Below are 23,144 nucleotides of genomic sequence, written 5' to 3' on the forward strand. Positions count from 1 at the left end.
AACTTTAAATAGGATGATCAAAGCACATTTTATTTTAATGGAAATAATCTCATTTATCTATAACATTGGTAATCTCAATCACATTTGGACCTCATCCATTATTTTATCCTAATAAAACATGAATAAATTTAAGTGTAGAATAGTTTATCAGAGCAATATTTTTGGAAAACAATCATCCAGGAAATTGAGAACTTGGCCCAGCAATTACAGGCAAGAAATGCGTTCCCAGAATCATTTGGAAAAAGCCCTTTCCCAGTTTATATTGTTAAGTAGTGCCAAATCAGTTGCTTCTGACCCTGTAACAGCTGTTTAACTTATACTCTACAACCAATGACTTAAAAATGAAGTTGTTAATAAATCCACAAATTGTGTAACATTGTAGCTTATCTTCTTGGTCCGGTGCACAAATAAACTAGTAACATTAAAGGGTTGACCTAAAGTTTTTCTTTATAGGGAGACACATAGTTTCATTCACTGTGTCTTTAAGGTAAACTCAGAATGCCCACCCTCCTAGTAATAGTTGGTAATTCCATATTTTAATTTTTATTTCAAAAATATCAATCTGGAAATGAACATTTCTGTAAATTTTTGTAAATTTTGCAGTAGAGGTTTTAGTGTGTGATAGTTTTTTCCAGCCTCAAAAACTTTTTTTCCCCCTAATTAGATGATTCAGAGGATCATCTAAACTATATCCTCAGGTATCAGTTAGGATAAAAACAGGAACTCACCATCATGGATTATCATGAGAAACTTCTTCCCATTTCAGTGTTTTCTTTTAAAAACATCCTTGCCTGGTATCCATGTTTTCCCTTTTTTCTTGGTGGTGGTGATGGTCCTATAAAAAATTATTTTTTAATGCATTTGCTTTGGCTTTTATGGAACTATTGTTTCAGAGTTTGAAAGTATTGAATTTGGAATCCTAAATTTTGATTGGCTGTTGAGGAAATAAAAAGTACTTTTAGTTGTATCACTGAACAAGACTTTCTGTTTTTTTAAAATGACATTAAGATACCACACGAATTTAAAAATAAGATATTGGGAAAGTGAATTATTTTTTGACAGTTTAATATTTTGTCACCACATCATGCTGGTGACTCTTTTCGTGCCTCTTCTGTATTGAATTGATGGTGTTTATATATGGCAGTATGGGATTTAAATCCTCAACATAAGTTTGGGAATTGGATATAATAGGTTATAATAGGTCATTTTGGTGTGCTGCTGTGATATTCTTAATGTAAAGGATAAATTTAAAAACATTTACTCCCCAATTTTTGGCTGATAGAAACTGTTTATGTCAGTTTTGAAAAGCATTTAAAGTACTGTTGGATTTTAAAATAATCTGTGCATGCTCCAGGAAGAAGATGGGTAGATCCTCCCCTTAAAGTAGAAAAGGCTTATTTCAACAAGGTATCTAGTTGTATTACATCTTTGTTTAATTTTGTAGGATTTATTTGGGGGGAGGTAATAAAATTGACTCAATTGAAAATGGCCTTTCTGTCATATTGGCAGGTTTGATATTGAGACTGTTGAAGTATTGAAGAGGGGTTTATATTCGTTTGCCTGTGAGGAATATGATTTGATATAATATGGGATGGTGTAGGATATTGTTAAAGATACTAGGTTCAGTATGTTTCGTGATTTATCCTGTGCAAGCTTTTTAATATACTAGAGTTGGAATGTTGTTTGTAGTTTTCCTGGAGGAAGGGATGTTTAGAAACAGCATTCCTGAAAGATGTGATAATTGGAAGAAGAGTTACTCACTAAATCTGTAGATCTAGTAAATCCTCCAAATAAGAGACATTTTTACCTATGTTTGCCTAGTTAGATAATGTTATACATTGTTAGTTTAACACTTACGAATTTTTTGTCAAGGATCTTTTTTTCCGTAGGCGGAAAGTAAACAATGATTTTTAAAAACAGATGTTTTAAGTTTTTTTATAGTGTAAACTAGTGTTTAGTTCTGCCAAATTATTTTTCAAATGTTCAGTGGAGAGATTTTTTGTGTGTGAAATTTGCCAGTTGCTGAGTTTTAAGTTGAACATAACCAGACTACCACCCCCTAGTCTATTAAGTGTACAAAAGAAAATAAGATGAGAAAAAATATAAATTTTAACCTTGGTCAGAAATAATATGATAGAGGAGACTTTGCTTCTGATTGAGTTTCAAAATGAGCAACATACCTAAGATTGGAACTGATTTTGAAATATTGCCACGTAAATGCCTTCAGGTTTAGGTGGTGAATTTTAAAAGAGTATACATTTCTTTGCTCTACGTTCTAAATTTTTTCCCCAATTAAAAAATAAACTTTTAATTTTAGAAATTTGAGAGTTACAGAATTATATAGTACAGAGGGTTCCCATATACACCACACACAGATTCTCCTATTAATGAATATCTTACATCTGTGTGGTATATTTTTCACAATTAATGAATCAATGCTGTTAACATTGTTATTAAGGAAAGTCCATACTTTGTTCATATTTCCTCAGCTTTTCCTAATGTCCCTTTTGTATTCCAGGATCCCATCTAGGATACCACATTACATTTAGTTGTCTCCTTAGGCTCCTCTTGGTTGTGACAGTTTCTTAGATTTGTTGATGGCCTTGATGGTTTTGAGCACTATTGGTCAGGTATTTTCTCTCTCAGCTGGGATTTGTCTCAATATGTTTTAAGTAGCGATATTCTGTGCTCATGGATTGGAAGTGTAAATACTGTTGTCAGTTTTTCCAAACTTGTTATATAGATTCAATAAGATCCCAGTGAGCTTTCTTTTTTTTTTTTTAAACATTTATTTGGCTGGGTCTTAGTTGCGGCATGTGGGATCTTTCCTTGCGGCACGTGGACTTCTCTCTCATTGTGGTGCATGAGCTCCAGAGTGTGCGGGCTTAGTAGTTGCAGCACTCTGGTGTAGTTGCCCCGTGGCATGTGGGATCTTAGTTCCTGGACCAGGGATCGAACCCACGTCCCTTGCATTGGAAGGCGGATTCTTAACCACTGGGCCACGAGGGAAGTCCCCAATGAGCTGTTTTGTAGGTATCTACAAGCTAATTCTGAAGTTTATGTGGAAAGGCAAAAGTGTGTATAGCCAACACAGTACTGAAGAACAAAGTTGGAGTACTCACCCTACTTGATTTGAAGACTTTTCTATATGACTACAGTAATCAAGACAGTGAGGTATTGGCAAAAGACTAGACAGATCAGTAGAGAATGATCACTGTAGAGCCCAGAAATAGACCCACACAGTCAATAGATTGTAAAGGAAAAAGGTCAATCTAATTTGTTTTTTCTGCCTCAAGTCTTAACATAATAAACTAACAAAAATTTCATCAGCCAGATCATTGTGACCGAAGTTACACTTGATTTTTCTGCCATGTACAAGGGGGAGATTGTTTTCCCTCATGACTTGAATTTCTGGAACTTTAAAATAACTTAGAAAGATATAATTGGTACAGAGGAATTGAGTGAAATCTAGTTTTACCTGTAGGTCATATTTGAGATAGTATTAATTTTTCATTGTTTTACCTTGGATAATTTTGGCATAGCTTTAGAAGTCAAAAATAAATTTGACCTCAAAAGAGATGGTAATAGGTTCAGAAATTAAAACAGCCAAATTAAAAAGCAAGATTTAGGCATTTATATAGAGTATACATAACTGATTTTAATTCTCCTGAATTACTTTTCCAGAATTTCTTGAAGTTGGCAAAAAGCAGCCTGCTTTGGACGTTCTTTACGATGTTATGAAAAGTAAGAAACATAGAACATGGCAAAAGATACATGAGCCAATTATGTTGAAATACTTGGAACTTTGTGTGGATCTTCGAAAGAGCCACTTGGCTAAAGAAGGCTTATATCAGTATAAGAACATTTGTCAACAGGTATGAACAGCTGGGTTTTTATGTTTTACTAATTGCTTTTAGTAATTTTCAGAGGAGTTTGCCTCTGAAAGTTATTATGTTTTATATCATAAAGTTTGCTTTTAAAATATTTTATGGTTTGTGGGGAAAGATTTATTTATTTATTTTTGTCTAGGTGAACATCAAATCTCTAGAGGATGTTGTTAGGGCATACTTGAAATTGGCAGAGGAGAAAACTGAAGCTGCTAAAGAAGAATCCCAGCAGATGGTCTTAGACATAGAAGATCTGGATAATATTCAAACTCCTGAGAGGTGTGTGGGTTAAATTGCTAAGTAAATTTTTCTCATTATTTTTCTTTACATGTGTCTCCATCATACCCATTTGAAGTAGATGTTTGCTAGAAAGAATGCTTATCTTTGAAATTTTAAATGTATGGTAACCTCAAGAAGTCATGTACTATTCAAAGTTCATAAAGGTGGAAAATTACAACCATCAGATAGGAGGGTGTATACTAATTTAAATGGCTGTAATACAGATTGGGAATTCAAATACTTTGACACTAAGTGATAGCTTTACAGTGTGTCCAGAGTTGTAGTAAGAATTTAAACTATTCATTAATCAGTTTTGGTTTTGGTTTTATAATCATATGGCAAAGTAGGAAACCATGTCTAAAATTGTTTTCAATGTTTTAAAATATTTTTGTAGTGTTCTCCTAAGTGCTGTAAGTGGTGAAGACACTCAGGATCGTACTGACAGATTACTTTTAACTCCATGGGTTAAATTCCTGTGGGAATCATACAGACAGTGTTTGGACCTTCTTCGAAACAATTCTAGAGTAGAGCGTCTCTACCATGATATTGCCCAACAAGGTAAAACAAGAACTGATTTGAAAGTTGACTTAATGATAGGTTTTGCAAAAAGATTAACTGTTAAAATTAACCTCCTTTTCTCTGTAGTACTTATTTTACACAGTTTTTATTGTTGTAGATGATTAGCATTCATTTGAATATTATATAAATGATTATAAGAAATTTGTTTCATTAGTCAAGGTAATTCTCTATATTCCACTGATGTCTGAAACACCTTTTAAAGTCATTTTGGAATTTTCCAAGTGACTGAAAAGATAAACGACTTTTTGATTGCTTTCTGGCAAACTTGATTTCTACTTTTGACTCTACAACAGATTCTTTGGCAAGCTACTTAACCATGTACTGGGTTTCTAAAGTCTTTTTAAGGTTCAGAAGACTTACATGATTCTATGAAAAACTATATATTTTTCCTTAAGCAGTGTTACTGAATATAGAACTAAACCTTCCTGATGACTTAGGATCATCATAAAAAGTATCTAGTAGTTAATACTGCATGCACTTTTTTTTTTTGTGGTACGCGGGCCTCTCACTGCTGTGGCCTCTCCCGTTGTGGAGCACAGGCTCCAGCACGCAGGCTCAGCCGCCACGGCTCACGGGCCCAGCCGCTCTGTGGCATGTGGGATCTTCCCGGATCGCGGCAGGAACCCACGTCCCCTGGATCGGCAGGCGGACTCTCAACCACTGCGCCACCAGGGAAGCCCTGCATATGCACTTTTAATCTGAAGAACTGTGTTAAGTCTGTTTTCCTAATCTTGTCTTTTTGCCTTACTGTCAATGCAGCCATTTAACTGTACTTGACTTGAGAGTGGCTCTTGGCTTTTTCTTACTTTGGCCTTAGGCACAAGCAGGTGTTGCCATTCTTTTTAATATGGGGTTGATTGGCTGATCTGTTTCATTATGCTTACATGGCTAGCATATGTGAATTTTCATTTAACACAGATAAGCTAGGGCTTTTTGGTAACAGTTGAGATAAATATTAACTTGTAGTTAAAATGCATCCTTTAAAATGGAAGTACTCCTTTTTAAGGGAAGGACAAAAGTTATTTTCGTTGTTTTTTTTTTTTTCTTTGCCGTATGCGGGCCTCTCACTGTTGTGGCCTCTCCCGTTGCAGAGCACAGGCTCCGGACGCGCAGGCTCAGCGGCCATGGCTCACGGGCCCAGCCGCTCTGCGGCATATGGGATCCTCCCGGACTGGGGCACGAACCTGTGTCCCCTGCATTGGCAGGCGGACTCTCACCCACTGCGCCACCAGGGAAGCCCCGTATTGCATTTTTGACAGTAGAAAATGACTATGTATTTTAATGGTGGAGCAAGTAGTTCATTTACACATCTGTGTACACAGTTGAAATTAGGTTACCACACCCCCCCAATTTGTATTATTTAGTTTTAATTAGTGCAAAAGCTTGTTTTCTAGTAACTTACCTAGGAAAGTTCATTGTATTTCAGACCAGAATTTTTTTGCTCTTTTAGGGTTTGAAGTGTTTGAAAGGTGAGTCCCTCCTAGACCTAAATTTGAATCTCTTCCTTTTGTAAACTCTCCCAGAACTGTATTTTAGTCCTAGAACAGGACTAATGACTATGTCCAAAAGGTGGTCAGGGCACATGAAGTGAGTTATGACTGTGATCACTTCTAAAGACTGATGGTGAGTTTGGTAAATCTTGTTAAAGTAGTTGACCTTAGTATATGAAATAAAGCCTATTCAAATACTTAAGTTGATGGTGGAAAGTACCTAATATATTTTACATTTATCTTATAGCTTTCAAATTCTGCCTCCAATATACCCGTAAGGCTGAATTCCGTAAGCTGTGTGACAATTTGAGAATGCACTTGTCTCAGATTCAACGCCACCATAACCAAAGTACAGCAATCAATCTTAATAATCCAGAGAGCCAGTCCATGCATTTGGAAACCAGGCTTGTTCAGTTGGACAGTGCTATCAGCATGGAATTGTGGCAGGTATGTTGTGAACTGTTAGCTTTTCTTTATAGTAATAACAGCCCATATTGCCTTTTTTTTTCCTTAATGAGTATCTGCATCTTGATAATCTGTTGGTTAATTTCAATAGATAGGTGACAAATTTAAGGTTGTCTAATGGAGTAGGAAGAGTTCTGGACAGGAAGTCTCAGATATTTTGGTTCTTGATGCCTGATACCAATTCTGAGCCAAATCATGTAATCTTTTTCAGACCTCAGTGCTCAAAGTGTGGCTTAATGCTTGGAGAATATGCATTTACAAAATTTTTTAAAGAACAGTTTCATGGTAGTTTTGTGTCTGTTTACTCTGATTAAAAAAAAGTCTTAAGTTCATCTTTCCATCTTATTTTTGTAGTAATTTTACTGTATTTTATAAAAGTATTGGTGGCAACAGGTTAGAAATGACAAAGATGAACTTGTCCTTTACCTCAGAGAGCTACAGAAGCACTGCACTAGATGATCTCCTAGGTATCTCAGTGCTGCCCTGACTTAGTAAGCAATGCACAGTGAATATCCTGCAGTGGAGATCCCAGTGGTGTTGGGAATCTTGTCCTCAGCATGGCCTTTTTACTCTAAGAATTCTGCAAAGACATTTTCACATGAATTGTTTTTATATATTTGAATCCCCCACCAAATCTAATTGAAATTGCAGAGGAAGAAACTAAAAATTGGTAGTTTTTCAGCCAAGTAGAAATGTGATTTCCTGCTTTCTCCTCATATTTTCCTTTTCTGTAGGGTACACCCTTGGAATACTGTCTGATGAACTAAAGAGGAAAAAAAGTTCAATAGAAGACAAGTAAACACGCTTAGTATAGAAAAAATAGATAAGTGAAAGGGAGAAAATATCCATTATCTTTATCACTGAGAAATAACCTCAGTGTTTTATATCCTTTCAGATTTAAAAAATATATATATATTCCCTCAAGTGGTATGATAATATGCATATTTTTTTAAAAAGTTTGAGCAATCTACTTTAAGTAGTTTAAGGATTTAGTGTTTTTATAATTGTGATGTTTTTCTGAAACATCAGATATTGAATTATAGATGAATAAAAAGAACCACACATGAAGGCATTTTATTTGCCGTTTTTATTCTTGTGTTCTATATTTTAAGTTTCATAAAGAGATTTGAGTTAGATTTGTTTGTTTGTTTAGAATGCAATGTCTGTAATTTGTACCACTAATTTTAGGAAGCATTCAAAGCTGTGGAAGATATTCATGGGCTATTCTCCTTGTCTAAAAAACCACCCAAACCTCAGTTGATGGCAAATTATTATAACAAAGTCTCAACTGTATTTTGGAAGTCTGGAAATGCTCTTTTTCATGCATCTACACTCCATCGTCTTTACCATTTATCTAGAGAAATGAGAAAGAATCTTACACAAGAAGAGATGCAAAGGTAAGAGTCTTATTGTCAGATAGTATTGAAATTATGAAAGAAATAACTTCTAAATGGCATGATAGTGTTTGATGAGGGTTTCTCAGCTTCCGCACTGTTGACATTTGGGGCTGGTTCATTCTTTGTTGTGGAGGGGACTGTGCATTCGGGATCTTCAGCAGCATCCCTGGTTCTGGGTGCCAGTAGCAGTCCTTCCAGTTGTAGCTACCAAAAATATCTCGATGTGGTTCTTCTTGGGCAGTATTCTTGGTCTGATAACTCTCCAATTGAGAAAACGGAATATTAGGAAAGTCAGTGTTAAGGTATGAGCTTTCTATCCACGTACGGGTATTTAGAATCTGGGAACTAATTAGACAAAAGAAATGAGTACTTCTATCAAGTAAATTTTCCCAACTATAAAACATTAACTGTATAAAATATTTGGTGTGTGTATTTTTATCTAGATAGATAGTCTATAACGTAACAATCTAAAGACCATTTTATTTTTTTAACATTACATATATACTTTTCTTTCAGTCATGTTTGGTTTTTATTGTACATTTCAGTTGGGCTTAGGCAACTCACATACCATATCTTATTGGTAGACCATGTTATTTTGGCCTCTAGTAGAAATATATACACCAGATTGTTTTTCTTTTAGCTTTTAAAGCAATACATGGAACCAAATAAATGAATTTTTCTAGCATGTATTTTTTTTAAAAAACTTGAGGATAGCGTTCATTATGTCATTCACTATCCTGTACATAATCCATGTCTGTTGGGATAAGAAAAAACCTGATTTTCCTTTGTTGTTTCAATACTCTCCCATTAGAAAATACTATAAGAGGACTGTCATAATCATTAAGCTGTTTTGCTCTATGTACGTTATTTTCCTTAATCCTCACAACAGCCTTGTGACTCAGAAAATGAAGTATTTTGCCTAAGGTTCCTGTCTTGGGAATCGCGAAGCTGAGATTCCAACTCTCGAGTCTTGTGCTTCAGAGCCCACAATCCTTAGTGTCCTGTGGTGCTCTGAATTCATCCTGACTTTCCTTTTGTGTTTTAAGGAAGCTTTAGCTTTTGACCCCCACCTTCCATAATTATGTTCACTTATGGTCCTTGTAATTTTTTCCTCTTTCTTATTATCATTTTTCCCTTCGTTTTAAAAGCTGCCTTAAATGTTTTTATAAGGAAGTATGGGGTACATACAAATGTGTCTGTTCTGCCATTTTACCCACAGTCTTCCTCTGTAGCTAGAAGATATTGACGGTAGTAAGCGGGTGAATGAAATTCTGCTTCTCCAAGTGTTCATTTTAGCATAGTCCATTTCTCTTTTAATTAATCCCATGCTTTGACGAATATTTATGAGTACAATTTACCATGGTGGTGTATATATTCTGTCAGTGGCATATTTTACTAGAGGATTAAAGAGAAGTGTCTTTCTGCTTATCAAGTAACATTTACAGATTTAACAGATTGTAACTTTGTTCTCCAGAATGTCTACTAGAGTCCTTTTGGCCACTCTTTCCATCCCCATTACCCCTGAGCGTACTGATATTGCTCGACTTCTGGATATGGACGGCATTATAGTTGAAAAACAGCGTCGCCTTGCAACACTGCTAGGCCTGCAAGCTCCACCAACGCGAATCGGCCTTATTAACGATATGGTTGGTATAAGTTTTAGTATTCTTATGGCTTTGAACAGAGAGCTATATGGTCAGGTTTTTGTAAGTCAACACTGTTCAGTTGAGGTGTTTTGTCTTGAGTGAGCTGGGGTTAAATTTGATGTGGCAGACAAGACTTGGACTAGCTTTGAGGAATAATGTGGGCCACTGGGTCAGAGAAGTGATGATGGGCAAGAATGCTCAGGGGCTGTAGAAAAAAGTTACGCTGATAGGTGTTAGAAATACGATAACGAGGCTAGGAAAGAATGTTAGTTAGATTAGGCTCAATTCTGGACAATTAAAATGTTTCCAACTTTTTTTTCTTTTAAACTTTCATTGTATGTTACTAAGGCAGTGGTTCTTAATCAGGGCTATGCACTGAAATTTTGTGAAGTACTTTTTTTTTTTTTGGTGGTACGTGGGCCTCTCACTGTTGTGGCCTCTCCCGTGTGGAGCGCAGTCTTAATGACCATGGCTCACGGGCCTAACCCGCTCCGCGGCACGTGGGATCTTCCCAGACCAGGGCACGAACCCGTGTCCCCTGCATCGGCAGGACTCTCAACCACTGCGCCACCAGGGAAGCCCTGAAGTACTTTTTAAAATGCAGATTTCTAGGTTTTACCCACTGCATTCACTAAATCAGTTTCAGAATATGGAGCCTAAGATTTTGTATCTTCACAATGTTTTACATTGGAATCTTTAATTCAGTGGAACTTTATCACGTGAGTGTCTGTTATATGCCAGGCAAGTGATACTTAAATGGAATTTGCACTCTTAGAGGAGTTTAGATTTTAGAGATTCTGATTCACAGTAATTGTCTGACTTAGTGGTTATTGTGGTACACCTCCAGCAAATTACTCTGGGACAAGAGAAAAAAGAGGGACAGGTATTAGAGAATAGGCCTTACTTTACTGGCAGTCAGTTAATTTAGATAAAAATTAACACATGTTCTATATGGCAACAGTTTTCTCTTGTAACATAGTTCTCTGTATAGTAGCAAGGCAAATTCCCTTTGTGGTCAACTTTTATAAAAAAACTTAATATCTAAAACAGTATTTCTCTGTCTTTGTATGCCTCCATGTTTTATTCTGCTTCCACTTGCAAAAATCAGCTTTGTGTTTTGGAAAGTTTTTATGGGACTGAATTAAATTATAAAACAACAGCATTGTGTTTAGGACGAGGTCTTACTAGCAAATATGTATTTAAAAAAATTTTTAAATATTGAAAAAATGTGCCAAACTGGAAGTGTAATCCATATCTCATGAGCCCATGTCTGTACATAGCACACCTTGATGTTAAAGATACTTATTCAGGGGTGACTATTGGTGGGATCAGGGTCAGTAGCCAGGACATCAGATCTGGGTCCTCATTGTACCCATAGGTAAGTGTTTACGTTTATTAGAAAGGTGCCAGATGAATAGAATAGCTAACTGTCAAGAGGTATTTTATAAAACTTGAGTTCACCATGTGTACAAGGTTGAGACCTGAGTTTTGGGCTCATATAACTAAATTCATAATCACCAAGAGAATGATTCTAATATCTCAGGAACAGACTCAAATTAATCAAGTTCATAAGAGATTGTTAGGTCAGAAAGCCAATTATTAATTTTAGAGAGAAATGTACTTTAATAGATTATGGTAGCCTATCTAGCACAGTCCCCATTTGGAGGGGGTGCTAAATGGAAAATCTAGAATAATTATTTATTTATTTATTTTAAATCGAATTGTAGTTGGTTTACAGTGTTGTGTTAATTTTTGCTGTACAGCAAAGTGATTCAGTTATACATATATGTACATTTTTAAAATATTCTTTTCCATTATGACCTATCTCAGGATACTGAATATAGTTCCCTGTGCTGTACAGTAGGACCTTGTTGTTTATTCTGTATGGAAGAGTTTGCATCTGCTAACCCCAAACTGCCAGTCTGTCTCCACACCCCACACCCCCGGCAGCCGCCAATCTGTGCTCTGTGGGTCCTTTTCTGTTTCATAGATAGGTTCATTTGTGTCATATTTTAGATTCCACATATAAGTGATATCACATGGTATTTGTCTTTCTCTTTTTGACTTCACTTAGTATGATAATCTCTAGTTGCATCCATGTTGCTGCAAACGGCATTATGTTTTTTTATGGCTGAGTAGTAGTCCATTGTGTGTGTGTGTGTGTGTGTGTGTGTGTGTGTGTGTGTGTGTGTTACGTCTTCTTTATCCATTCATCTGTTGATGGAAATTTAGGTTGTTTCCGTGTCCTGGCTATTGTGGATAGTGCTGCTATGAACATAGGGGTGATGTATCATTTTTAATTATAGTTTTGCCCAGATATATGCCCAGGAGTGGGATTGCTGGGTCATATGGTAATTCTAATTTTAGTTTTCTGAGGAACCTCCATACTGCTCTCCATAGTGGCTGCCCCGATTTACATTCCCACCTGCAGTGTAGGAGGGTTCTCTTTTCTCCACACCCTCGCCAGGATTTATTTGTAGACTTTTTGATGATGGCTATAGAATAATTTCTTGATAGGAATGAAATCAGGGCTGGGGGAATTTTATTTGAATGCTTGTATCACATCTTATTCCTATAAACATACAAGGGAAGTATTCAAATGTTGTGGGACATCATCAGTCATACACCCATTTTGCACTGGAGTTAAACCTAGAGTGCTCGAGAGTGTGGACATCCTCCTGTCTTGGAGATGGGATCTGCCAACAGTTGCCTCAGTTTGGAACCTAGTCTGTAGGGGTATGTGCTCCTGTGCTTTGGGGGTCTTGGTTTGTTGGCTGCAGTTTTTCTCTCTTTGGGTTAGCAGTTTCCAACAAGTAAAGGATAAAGGTCACATGCACTGTATGTAGTCAGAGCACAGGTAAGATGGGATTTGGTTATGGGCAGTTTGGGAGTTTATAAAATTATACCACTTTTTTGTCTCCTTTGTGAGTTGTCTCCTTTGTGAGGGTGGTTTATGCAAGCAGCATCTTTATTGTGAAAGGAAGTTGAGTTCTATTCAAATATAAACTTAAAATGTTTTAAAGTGTAGCTTTTTTTTTTTGTTTTCTTTGCGGTACACGGGCCCATCACTGTTGTGGCCTCTCCCGTTGCGGAGCACAGGCTCCGGACGTGCAGGCTCAGCAGCCATGGCTCACGGGCCCAGCCGCTCCGCGGCATGTGGGATCTTCCCAGACTGGGGCACGAACCCATGTCCCGTCCCCTGCATTGGCAGGCGGACTCTCAACCACTGTGCCACCAGGGAAGCCCTGTAATGTTTTTTTCAAGTACAAATCATAAATGTAATTGCATAAATTCGCTAAAGATTTTTCCAGTCAACACTCTCCCATTTCCCCCAAGAATAACCACTGTCCTGATTCATAACATCACAGATTAATTTTGCCTGTTTGTATATTTTAATATGAAATTTAAATTTCGCATAAATGGAATAATATGTGAAATTCTTTTCCTCACCATCTGGGAGATTTATTCATGTATTGAATGTAGCTTTGCTTTCTTTGACCGTTTCTGTATATTATGTGAACCTATCCCTTTTCGTCCTGAGTTTTTTTGAGTTTGTGGCTATCAGGAGTGATGCTGCTGTAATAATTTTTGTGTGATAAAGTTGTTTGTAAACTGGTATTTTACTTGTTATTGATAATAAATTAGTCGATGTTGGCCACACAAATTGTCTTTGTAAATATTTTGATTGTGTTGATGAGTTTTTATTTCCCTTGTAAATTCTTGGGGGGTTTCACTGTAGAGAGCTGCATAATTTGGCGCAGGAGACTCAGCGTAGTGGTCCTGGATTTCTTTTTCATAAATTTCAAGGAGGTGAGGTTGAGGCTAGATAATCTTAGAGTCATTTCCCAGATTTCCAATCTTATATTTCTCTTTAATTTATAATCATTTCAGAATCCCAGTTGAAAACACCTTCAGCATTTAAACTTTTGTTTTGCTGACTGTAGGTCAGATTCAATGTGCTACAGTATGTTGTCCCAGAAGTAAAAGACCTTTACAATTGGCTGGAAGTCGAATTTAACCCACTAAAACTCTGTGAGAGAGTCACAAAGGTAAGCTTTGGTTACATTACCACGTAGCCAAGCCCTGTTGCAGTTTTAGGTTGTATTTTTATTTGTTAAGAGAGAAGTGTTGTCCTGTGTGTTTGAATTTGGTGCACATTTCATTGTCTTTTTTTTTTTTTTTTTTAATGTCAAGAGAAAAGAGATTTCTGATGTGCTAAATAAACCTTTGGAGGTAAATGAGCAGCACGACTAATTTAGCCATTGCTGTCAGTCACTTCAGACAACAGTCAATAGCTGCATGTTACCTTTTGTATTTCTTTGCATTGTGTGGTGGTTTTGTATATTAAGAAAATTGAAAAAGTATCTCAGGTGTTTTAGTATTTGTCATGTAGAAAATATAACTCTTTTTCAATTTAATGGATTTTATAGGTTTTAAATTGGGTTAGGGAGCAACCTGAAAAGGAGCCAGAGTTACAACAGTATGTCCCACAGCTGCAAAACAACACCATACTCCGGCTTCTCCAGCAGGTAAAGATGAAAAAAATGAATGTTTTATGGAAAAACTGTAATTTCTCCCTTGATTGTTTTGATCACAAAACTAAAAAATGTAGGAATAGCCTAGAAAATGAAAGCCTTCCCAAATTCTACCCTCCACCAAAGTTAGTTTTATTATTTATCTGTTTGATTTGAAAAACAATTATGTAATTCATAACTGCTTTTGTCTTTTTTGTTGTTGTTGACCACTGTCTTTGTACATTTTTTCTTGTTAGCCGTGTATGTCTTATTCCTTTTAATACCTACGTAGTTTTTCATCGTCTAAAGGTGCCATGATTTATTTATTCAGAGTCTGTTGATGGAAATTGTTTAGTTTTTGCTATCATAAAACATTGCAGTAGTGAGCATCTTCTATACTTGTATCTTTGCATTCTTCTGTGATTTCCTGTAGCTAAGAAGTGGAAGTAGTCATGGTCTACACATTTAAAGCTTTAATAGATCCTCAGAGATCGGATTCATGGGCCCTCCCACCAATAGTGAACAAGAAATAGAAAGCCTTTTTTCCTGCTAACACTAGGTATTACCAGTCTTTTTTTTTATTTTTGGCTGCACTGCACGGCCTACGGGATCTTAGTTCCCCAACCAGGGATAGAACCTGCACTCCTTGTGTTGGAAGCACAGAGTCTAAACCACTGGACCGCCAGGGAAGTCCCAGTATTGTCAGTCTTTTAACATATTTTAGTCCACCTTTGTACTTAAGTTTGAATATTATTTATAATATGGCTTAAATGATCCTGTTTTGTCTTCCATTTGTTTCATTGGGGGGGGGGCTTTTACTATATGTTCACTTTCGTATTTGTGCACATTTCATTGACCTGCTTTCTCTCCTGTATGTGAGCAGTGTTATTTCTTATGTGCTATACAAATAATTGAAGGTTAATTAGCAGTATAACTGCTAAGTAGTAATACTGCCAGTCTCCTTCAGACAAATAAACAATTTTATTAAGTGTTCAGATGAATTAGGTAAGTAGCAGGTCTCTATCTACAAATATGTGACCATTTAGGTGTTTTTTTTTTTTTTTTAATGAAACTAGGATATGAAAGGATTGATGGCTCAAAATATAACATAATCCTTTGAAATAGCCTTGGATTGTAATTCCAGCTCCAGCAATGTACTGTTAACATACTCTGGGCTTCAATTTTCTTTTCTTTGAAAAATAGGCTAAATTTCTACTTTCCATGGTTGTCATGAGACTCCACATAAAAACTGCTGAATAAATGATAGCTATTATTACTAACCTTGTGTTTTTTATGCAGGTGGCACAAATTTATCAGAGCATTGAGTTTTCTCGTTTGACTTCTCTGGTTCCTTTTGTTGATGCTTTCCAACTGGAACGGGCCATAGTAGATGCAGCCAGGCACTGCGACCTTCAGGTAGGTGCTGCAAGGGGACTCTGAGGTTGGAGGCCTTTGAGGACGAAAAACACATACTCTTTGTTTCTCAGCTTTTGGTACAGTGGCACTGTTGTAAAGCTTTATTGAATGAATCTTCTAGCTTTTATATTTGACATTCTTTAGTTAATTTTTTTTCTCAAATGCATTTGAAATTTTAATCAAGTTATTCATTTGTAGAATGACTATATTTGCATGTAGGTTTAACTGTTGATAATACCATTTAATTTTCAAAGGTTCGTATTGACCACACATCTCGGACCCTTAGTTTTGGATCTGATTTGAATTATGCTACTCGAGAAGATGCTCCAATTGGTCCTCATCTGCAGAGCATGCCTTCAGAACAGATCAGAAATCAGCTGACAGCCATGTCCTCAGTACTTGCAAAAGCCCTTGAAGTCATTAAGCCAGCTCATATACTGGTATGTATCTTTGGGAGCAATGGACTATGGAATTTTTGGGGGGGGCCTTATGTCTTTCACAAAAAGGTTTGAGATGATGTCTGAGAGAAGAGATTTATTATATATTTCCTATTGATATTTAGTTGTATTTGATCGTTTTGGTATTTTATCAGATATCTTTGTCAGATATACAGATCTTTGAGCTTCCTTCCATGGGATACAATAATACACTACTCGGGTAATGTGATAAAAGGAGTACCGTTAAACCATACAGTAACAGACCATATGTGATGACCCTCCAAATAGGGAGTACTATGATTGGGCTTTTCCTTTCTGCTTCAGTTGTTTCTTGTTTGTGAGATCTGTTAGTATTCCACCTTGGCTTGAACACTTTAAAGTAGATTTGGTTCAGGGAGAAGTCAACCTAGCAGATAAACGTTCTTCAGCTATGTCATTACTGTTAAAGACTTCAAATAGGAGTAGCGCCATAGTATTTGGTACTGGGAACCAGTAGCTTGAATAATGTTATCGTCTGTTATTAACTGCAGGTATATGTAAGGATAATATATTAGGATTATGTAATATTTTTGATGTCTGATACCATGGTATGTCACTTAAATTTTTTTTTAATGCATTTGTTTTTGAAGCAAGAGAAAGAAGAACAGCATCAGTTGGCTGTTACTGCATACCTTAAAAATTCACGGAAAGAGCATCAGCGTATCCTGGCTCGCCGCCAGACAATTGAGGAAAGGAAGGAGCGGCTCGAGAGTCTGAATATTCAGCGTGAGAAAGAAGAGCTGGAGCAGAGGGAAGCTGAACTCCAGAAAGTACGGAAGGCCGAAGAAGAGAGGCTGCGACAGGAGGCAAAGGAGAGAGAGAAGGAGCGTATCTTACAGGAACATGAACAAATCAAGAAGAAGACTGTTCGTGAGCGTTTGGAGCAGATCAAGAAGACAGAACTGGGTGCCAAAGCGTTCAAAGATATTGACATTGAAGTATGTAGCATATTATGCATTAAAAACTTCAGTTTTATTGGGGTCTCTTAGAAGCACAGTTCTTTACCATTTATTGGCTTATTTTGGGTTATTTGGTTATTTCACTCATTTTGATACAGCTAGTTCATTAATCTCTGAAGTAAGCATTTATTTTTAGTGATGCTAGTTTTTCGCCACTGTTGAAATGGAGTTTGGATATGGTGGAATGGAGGAATAGGAAATAGATGTTAAGATTACATTGTTTTTCCCTACAATCAAGTGGAAATAAGGCTATTTTAAAACATTTTTATATTGCCTGAATTTACCTATTGCAAACATTTGCCCATTATAAAGAAAGTAATTTAACATACGTTTCTAGAAAGAATTGGTGCTCCATATTGACCGCTATGCACTTCTTTTATACTCTTATTAATTGTGGTGCGTTCGTATTACTTTTCAGGACCTTGAAGAACTGGATCCCGATTTCATCATGGCTAAACAGGTTGAACAACTGGAGAAGGAAAAGAAGGAACTTCAGGAACGCTTAAAGAATCAAGAAAAAAAGGTAAATGAAAGAACTGGTGAACTTTAACATGCTGAGTTTGAAAGAATTTTTTTTAAAAAACAATACTTGTTTTCATGACATTCAGATTGACTACTTTGAAAGAGCTAAACGTTTGGAAGAAATCCCTTTGATAAAGAGTGCTTATGAAGAACAGAGAATTAAAGACATGGATCTGTGGGAACAACAAGAAGAAGAAAGAGTAAGGTTTTCATTTAATTATAATATTTTCAGACCGTAAGCTATAATTAAGTCCTCTGCCAGTAATGGGAACAGGGTTTCAAATTGATTTTTGTATTCTTTTGCCAGATATGGTGCTTTAATGGCTGCATGCTAACAGATTGGTAGACAGACAGAAATTTTCAGAATGGAGATTAAAAAATGAAACTTGTAAAATACAAAGGATAGCTGAAAATTTTATTTAAAAAAACACAGCAGTTCACATGCCATATAATTCACATGCCACGTAGTTCACCAATTTAAAGTGTGCAATTGATGGTTTTAGTGTATTTACAGAATTGTGCAACCTAATTTTAGAACATACCCCAAAAGAAACTTCATACCCATTAGCAGTCACTCCGTTGTCTCTCCACTCCCTGAGCAGCCACCAATCTCCTTTCTGTCTCTGGACTTGCCTGTTTTGGATATTTCTTATAGATGGAGTCATACAGTCTGTTTTTTTGTGACTAAACAGCTCCTTGTATAGTTTTGTTAGTCTGTATTGTATGTATTTACCTACGGATACAAGAGCAACATTTGCAAATGCTTGTAGCGGCCACATTTGTAGTAAAAACGAGTGACCCCATTCTGCTTAAAAAAAATAACCACAGGCAGGAGACAACACACAGCAATGGAGGCTGCCCCTCCTTGGTTCCATTGGATTGTTGTCATTCTGGGCCTAGTGTTGCCAGTTTTTCCAGTTTTTTTAGAAGTTGTAATTTGTGTGGTAATTCTTTAAATGTATGAAATTAGAAAAAGAAAAGTGTTACAGACCAGCTGAAATGCTTAAGAGGATTTGCTCCATATGCCCTGAAACCTTTTATTAGTTTTACTTGGAGCACAAAGGAAAAGCTTTCCTATATGAGTAATTCATCCTGCCTTAACCTCCAGTTGTTTTTAAGGAAGAAAATGCATTAAATAATAAAGCCATAGTGCTTATTATACCATGAGGTATTTGTTATTTTGTTTTACCGTATACATTTTAGTTTTTCCTCTATAAATGTTATGGTGTCATGGGGTTAAAACTGTTTCTTACAGATTCTCTAAGTCGTCTTTATGCATCTTCTGTCCCTGATTGTCTTCCTAGGGATGTGTTACCGTTGCATTTTTATGGCAGAATGGAAGGGACAAAGGAACTTCTTGTAATTCTTCAAGAATATCTGTCAGGAATTTGGGATAAATTAGTAAGCAGATAATGAATACTTTGAAATTTAACTTTGTATTATGTATTTGCAGATTACTACAATGCAGCTAGAACGGGAAAAGGCTCTTGAACATAAGAACCGAATGTCACGGATGCTTGAAGACAGAGATTTATTTGTAATGCGGCTCAAGGCAGCACGACAGTCTGTTTATGAGGTGAACTTACTGGTTCCAGGGAAACATCTATTCATGAGCTTTTGGGTTTTACCTTAAGGATTCTTCTTTAACTTGGTGGTATTTTCTATCTTGAGCTAACATTTTAATCGTCATTCAAATAATATTTTAATAGAGGTATCTTGAAATTATTTCATAGGCCAAGTAACTGTCACTATGAACAAATTTTTCTGAAGGTGAAAGTGCACTGCATAAAATTTGCTTTTGATACAAGCTTTTGTTTGTTCTTTGATTCAGAAAGGAAAAAACTAGATCAGAGTGTCCTGCTCTTAGTTTCTGACTTAATCATTTGATTTATTGTATAAAAATAAACCCACTGGGTATAGATAATATTGTCAGTTCAAAGTTTTAAAAATTTGACATGTGAGAACTTCAGTCATTTGGAAATTTGGTTTTTATACTTAAAGGTTGCTTTCTGTGGTTCCACGAAACTTGCAATGATCTTGTAAACTTAAAACTTACTGCCAGTTTGTAGCCCTTGAAAATTTGATAGTTTTTTATTTTTTGGTAACCATTCAATTACAGGAAAAACTTAAACAGTTTGAAGAGCGATTAGCAGAAGAAAGGCATAATCGTTTGGAAGAACGTAAAAGACAACGTAAAGAAGAACGAAGAATAACCTACTATAGAGAAAAGGAAGAGGAAGAGCAGAGGAGGGCAGAAGAAAAAATGCTAAAAGGTAACTATATAGACAGACTGGAGGTATGTGGTAAGGTTGGTGATAGGTCCAGTTTATACAGTCTTACTTAGAAAATAGAGGAATGTGGAACCAAGATGATTGGCTTCTTAACTGCAACTAACTAGTTCTTAGGTTCTGACAACCCAGCTTGTAGTTTTTCTGCAGTTTGTTATCTGTGAGGGTGTTAAGTCCTCTGCCAGCTTATTTCCATGTTTTTGGTGTTCTTTTGAAAATTCTGCCTTTTTATTTTTTATCACTGTAGTCTATATAGTGTTAACATTTATTGAGCAACACATGCCAGATGAAGTCTCTCAGATGATCCTTTATTTGGCATCCCAGATGCTCAGGAGTTGGGGGAGGGATTCTCCTTTAGTTGTGTTGAGTGGCATAATACTTGTTTTCTTGAATATTTCTGATATTCAAGTTTAGCTGATTGTAAACTCTTTTAAAATTCTTAAAAAGAATTTCCTTCTACATTATGCTGCCTCTTTAATACCAGAGAAGTATACCTAGCACTAGGGGAAGCATGCAGGTAGGAGGCACATGTTATAACCTGATACGTTGTACAGAGCGGGAAGAGAGAGAACGTGCTGAACGGGCGAAACGTGAAGAGGAGCTTCGAGAATATCAGGAGCGGGTAAAGAAATTAGAAGAGGTTGAAAGGAAAAAACGTCAAAGGGAGTTGGAAATTGAAGAAAGGGAACGTCGTAGAGAGGAGGAGAGAAGACTTGGTGATGATTCACTTTCTAGAAAGGTGAGTATAAACATCACTCTGTTTTTATGTGATGTGTGTTTATCAGCCAGGTCTGTTGCATGATGCATTGCTCAATGCACGTGTCAGTGTTTGGGCTTGGTGTTTTAAATCACATTATTCACGTTTCTTTTTAAGTCTGGTATTGCTTTGTCTTCCCAAAGACAGAAGGTTCCTAGGGGCAGTGGGCAGGGGATTAGAGTTGTCTTAGCAAAGTTTGAATTTTATAATAGGCTTCAGTTTAGAATACTTAATTCAGTAAGAACTAATCCCGTGAAACTATTTAACAAAAAGTAACACAGTCTTATGGAAGAGGGACTGTTTTGGTTCCTTGAAAGGAGTTACTGTGAATTAGGATGATGTGAGGGTACTCAAAGATGAATCTGGGGGATCAGCAATATTCAGCAGCCCTTTAGGAGCTTGGTAGAAATGCAGAATCTCAGGCCCAGTGCCAAATCTTCTGATTCAGAGTCTGCATTTTAACAAAAGTACCAGGTGATTCAAATGCAGGTCTAAATGTTTATTTACTTATGTTAAAAAATATATCTCTATATATTTTTAATTAATTAATTAATTTATTTCTGTTTGGCTGTGTTGGGTCTTCGTTTCTGTGTGAGGGCTTTCTCCAGTTGCAGTGAGCGGGGTCCACTCTTCATCGCGGTGCGCGGGCCTCTCACTATCTCAGCCTCTCGTTGCAGAGCACAGACTCCAGATGCGCAGGCTCAGTAGTTGTGGCCCACGGGCCCAGTTGCTCTGCCGCATGCGGGATCCTCCCAGACCAGGGCTCAAATCTGTGTCCCCTGCATGGGCAGGCAGACTCTCAACCACTGCACCATCAGGGAAGCCCTAAATGTTTATTTTTAATATGCATTCATGTCCAAAACTGACCTGTGTTTCTCACTTTATCTTGTGTAAAGGGGGTGGGTATCTCTTTAATCCCCTCTTCTGGTGGTGGCATTGTACCTACTTAACCATAGTGTTTTGAACCCTTCCCTCTCCTTTCTGTCCCTATGCTCCTGTCTTAATTCAGATTGTTTCTTTTGCCTGTATTACTAACTGGTCTTAACTATTTTCCCTGATCATAATCTTACCCAGCTTCAGGTCTTCCCCTATATGGTGACCTGCTTGGTTTTTCATAATGCATATTTGATTGTTAGCCCTGCTCTTGGTTTCAAACCTTCCTTTGAGTGGTACTCATTGCTTAGAGCCAAAGGTAAAAAACATGCCTTAGCAGTTTTTACTTAGCCTTTTATGTTTATTGCTTTTTTCATTAGCTTCGTCTATCACCATATTCTTCTTAGTCACCTATACTTTAGCTATTCTGAGCTAGTTTTATGCTTTTATCGTGTCTGTGACATCTGCCTGCATGCTATTTGTTTTTCCTGGGATGTGTCCATGCTGCCCTTTAAATAAAATACTGCTTATTTTTTAAGGTTAGAGGTGAGTAGCTGGAGGTATCTGTGCCACACCTGTATCAAATGCTTAACTTTACTGGAGGACCTGCTACTAGTTATCTATGTAGCCTTCAATTTGTTTTATAATATATAGATTTTTAGTTTTGTTACTCTTGTTGCTAATTTCTGTATTATGAGTATTTCTGTTGGGCACAAAGTTCTGTATGTGTGAAATCAGAGTTACATTGTTTGATTTGCTACATCCTGTTAATTTGCTTCATCTTCTGAAGCAGATGAGGTAAATCACCCGTGGTTATGGGTTTCTAATTCTTTTCTTTTCATTAGATTTTGAAATTGTGTTCATCCATTTTTTTGTTGTTTCTGTTTATGGGCCCCCCTCTTCCCTTTCAGTTGGAGAGTCTTTAGTTATCTTTTCATGTTTAACATGGTAACTAGTATATGTGGCTTTATTCCTGACATTTGGTTTGGTGTTTTTTATTTGCTTCCATGTCCCTGCCACTCACCCCTTCCTTTCTTAGCCAAACTTCAGAAGTTATCTCAGCTCATTTGTTGTGTTTTTCTCTATTCTTTTAGTGATTACCATCTATTCTTTTCAAAGTCTAAACTTGCAGTCTGTAAATTTTGAGAACTCTTCCCTCTCTCCAGAACAAAACAAAATTTTGAGCACACCTTAAGTTTTATTGCTTCCAGTGCATTAAAACAATGCTAATTTCTCTATTTAGAAATCATTTAACAGTTTTACAACCTTGTTGGCAACATGATTTAGTTTAAAATACGTTTACACTGTATATCACCTTTTCCTCTTTGCAGATAAGTTTTTTTGTTTTGTATAGTGTATATTTTATCAAGTGTTTTTGTGTATGTCTCAAAAGAGGTTTTGTTTTTCTCAGTTGAATAATGGTTCATTGGTTTGGCCAGTTCAAAGTCATCCTCCTCCAGAAGTTTAGAGACCTGTGCTCACTGTCCTAGTACATAATGGGAGGAGGGTTCTTGATAATAGTCTTGGTCTTGTTACTTTTATAGATACTCTGCTTTAATCCTTGGAAGCTCTGAGCATATGGTCTGTATTTCACCC

The 23,144-nt window shown here is 36.6% G+C and overlaps 1 protein-coding gene and 2 non-coding genes across 3 annotated transcripts in view; all 3 read left to right on the forward strand.

Annotated features, from left to right (window-relative positions):
* The window catches only part of EIF3A (eukaryotic translation initiation factor 3 subunit A), a 33,476-nt gene that overhangs the window by 2,388 nt on the left and 7,944 nt on the right, over positions 1 to 23,144 (forward strand). The window contains exons 2-17 of the mRNA XM_059052457.2: positions 3,685 to 3,875; positions 4,030 to 4,166; positions 4,561 to 4,724; positions 6,483 to 6,682; positions 7,889 to 8,097; positions 9,572 to 9,743; positions 13,688 to 13,792; positions 14,174 to 14,272; positions 15,557 to 15,673; positions 15,928 to 16,113; positions 16,740 to 17,087; positions 17,527 to 17,631; positions 17,717 to 17,830; positions 19,084 to 19,206; positions 19,750 to 19,903; positions 20,473 to 20,657. Of these exons, the coding sequence (XP_058908440.1) occupies positions 3,685 to 3,875; positions 4,030 to 4,166; positions 4,561 to 4,724; positions 6,483 to 6,682; positions 7,889 to 8,097; positions 9,572 to 9,743; positions 13,688 to 13,792; positions 14,174 to 14,272; positions 15,557 to 15,673; positions 15,928 to 16,113; positions 16,740 to 17,087; positions 17,527 to 17,631; positions 17,717 to 17,830; positions 19,084 to 19,206; positions 19,750 to 19,903; positions 20,473 to 20,657 (2,609 nt within the window). The remainder of the gene's footprint in view (positions 1 to 3,684; positions 3,876 to 4,029; positions 4,167 to 4,560; positions 4,725 to 6,482; positions 6,683 to 7,888; positions 8,098 to 9,571; positions 9,744 to 13,687; positions 13,793 to 14,173; positions 14,273 to 15,556; positions 15,674 to 15,927; positions 16,114 to 16,739; positions 17,088 to 17,526; positions 17,632 to 17,716; positions 17,831 to 19,083; positions 19,207 to 19,749; positions 19,904 to 20,472; positions 20,658 to 23,144) is intronic.
* Positions 13,894 to 14,030, forward strand: LOC131751715 (small nucleolar RNA SNORA19). The gene has a single exon (XR_009334280.1). It is a non-coding gene; the product is annotated as a small nucleolar RNA SNORA19 (small nucleolar RNA).
* On the forward strand, positions 15,098 to 15,230 carry LOC131751712 (small nucleolar RNA SNORA19). The gene has a single exon (XR_009334277.1). It is a non-coding gene; the product is annotated as a small nucleolar RNA SNORA19 (small nucleolar RNA).

This window comes from Kogia breviceps, chromosome 2, assembly GCF_026419965.1.
Source record: "Kogia breviceps isolate mKogBre1 chromosome 2, mKogBre1 haplotype 1, whole genome shotgun sequence".
Lineage (NCBI taxonomy): Eukaryota > Metazoa > Chordata > Mammalia > Artiodactyla > Physeteridae > Kogia > Kogia breviceps.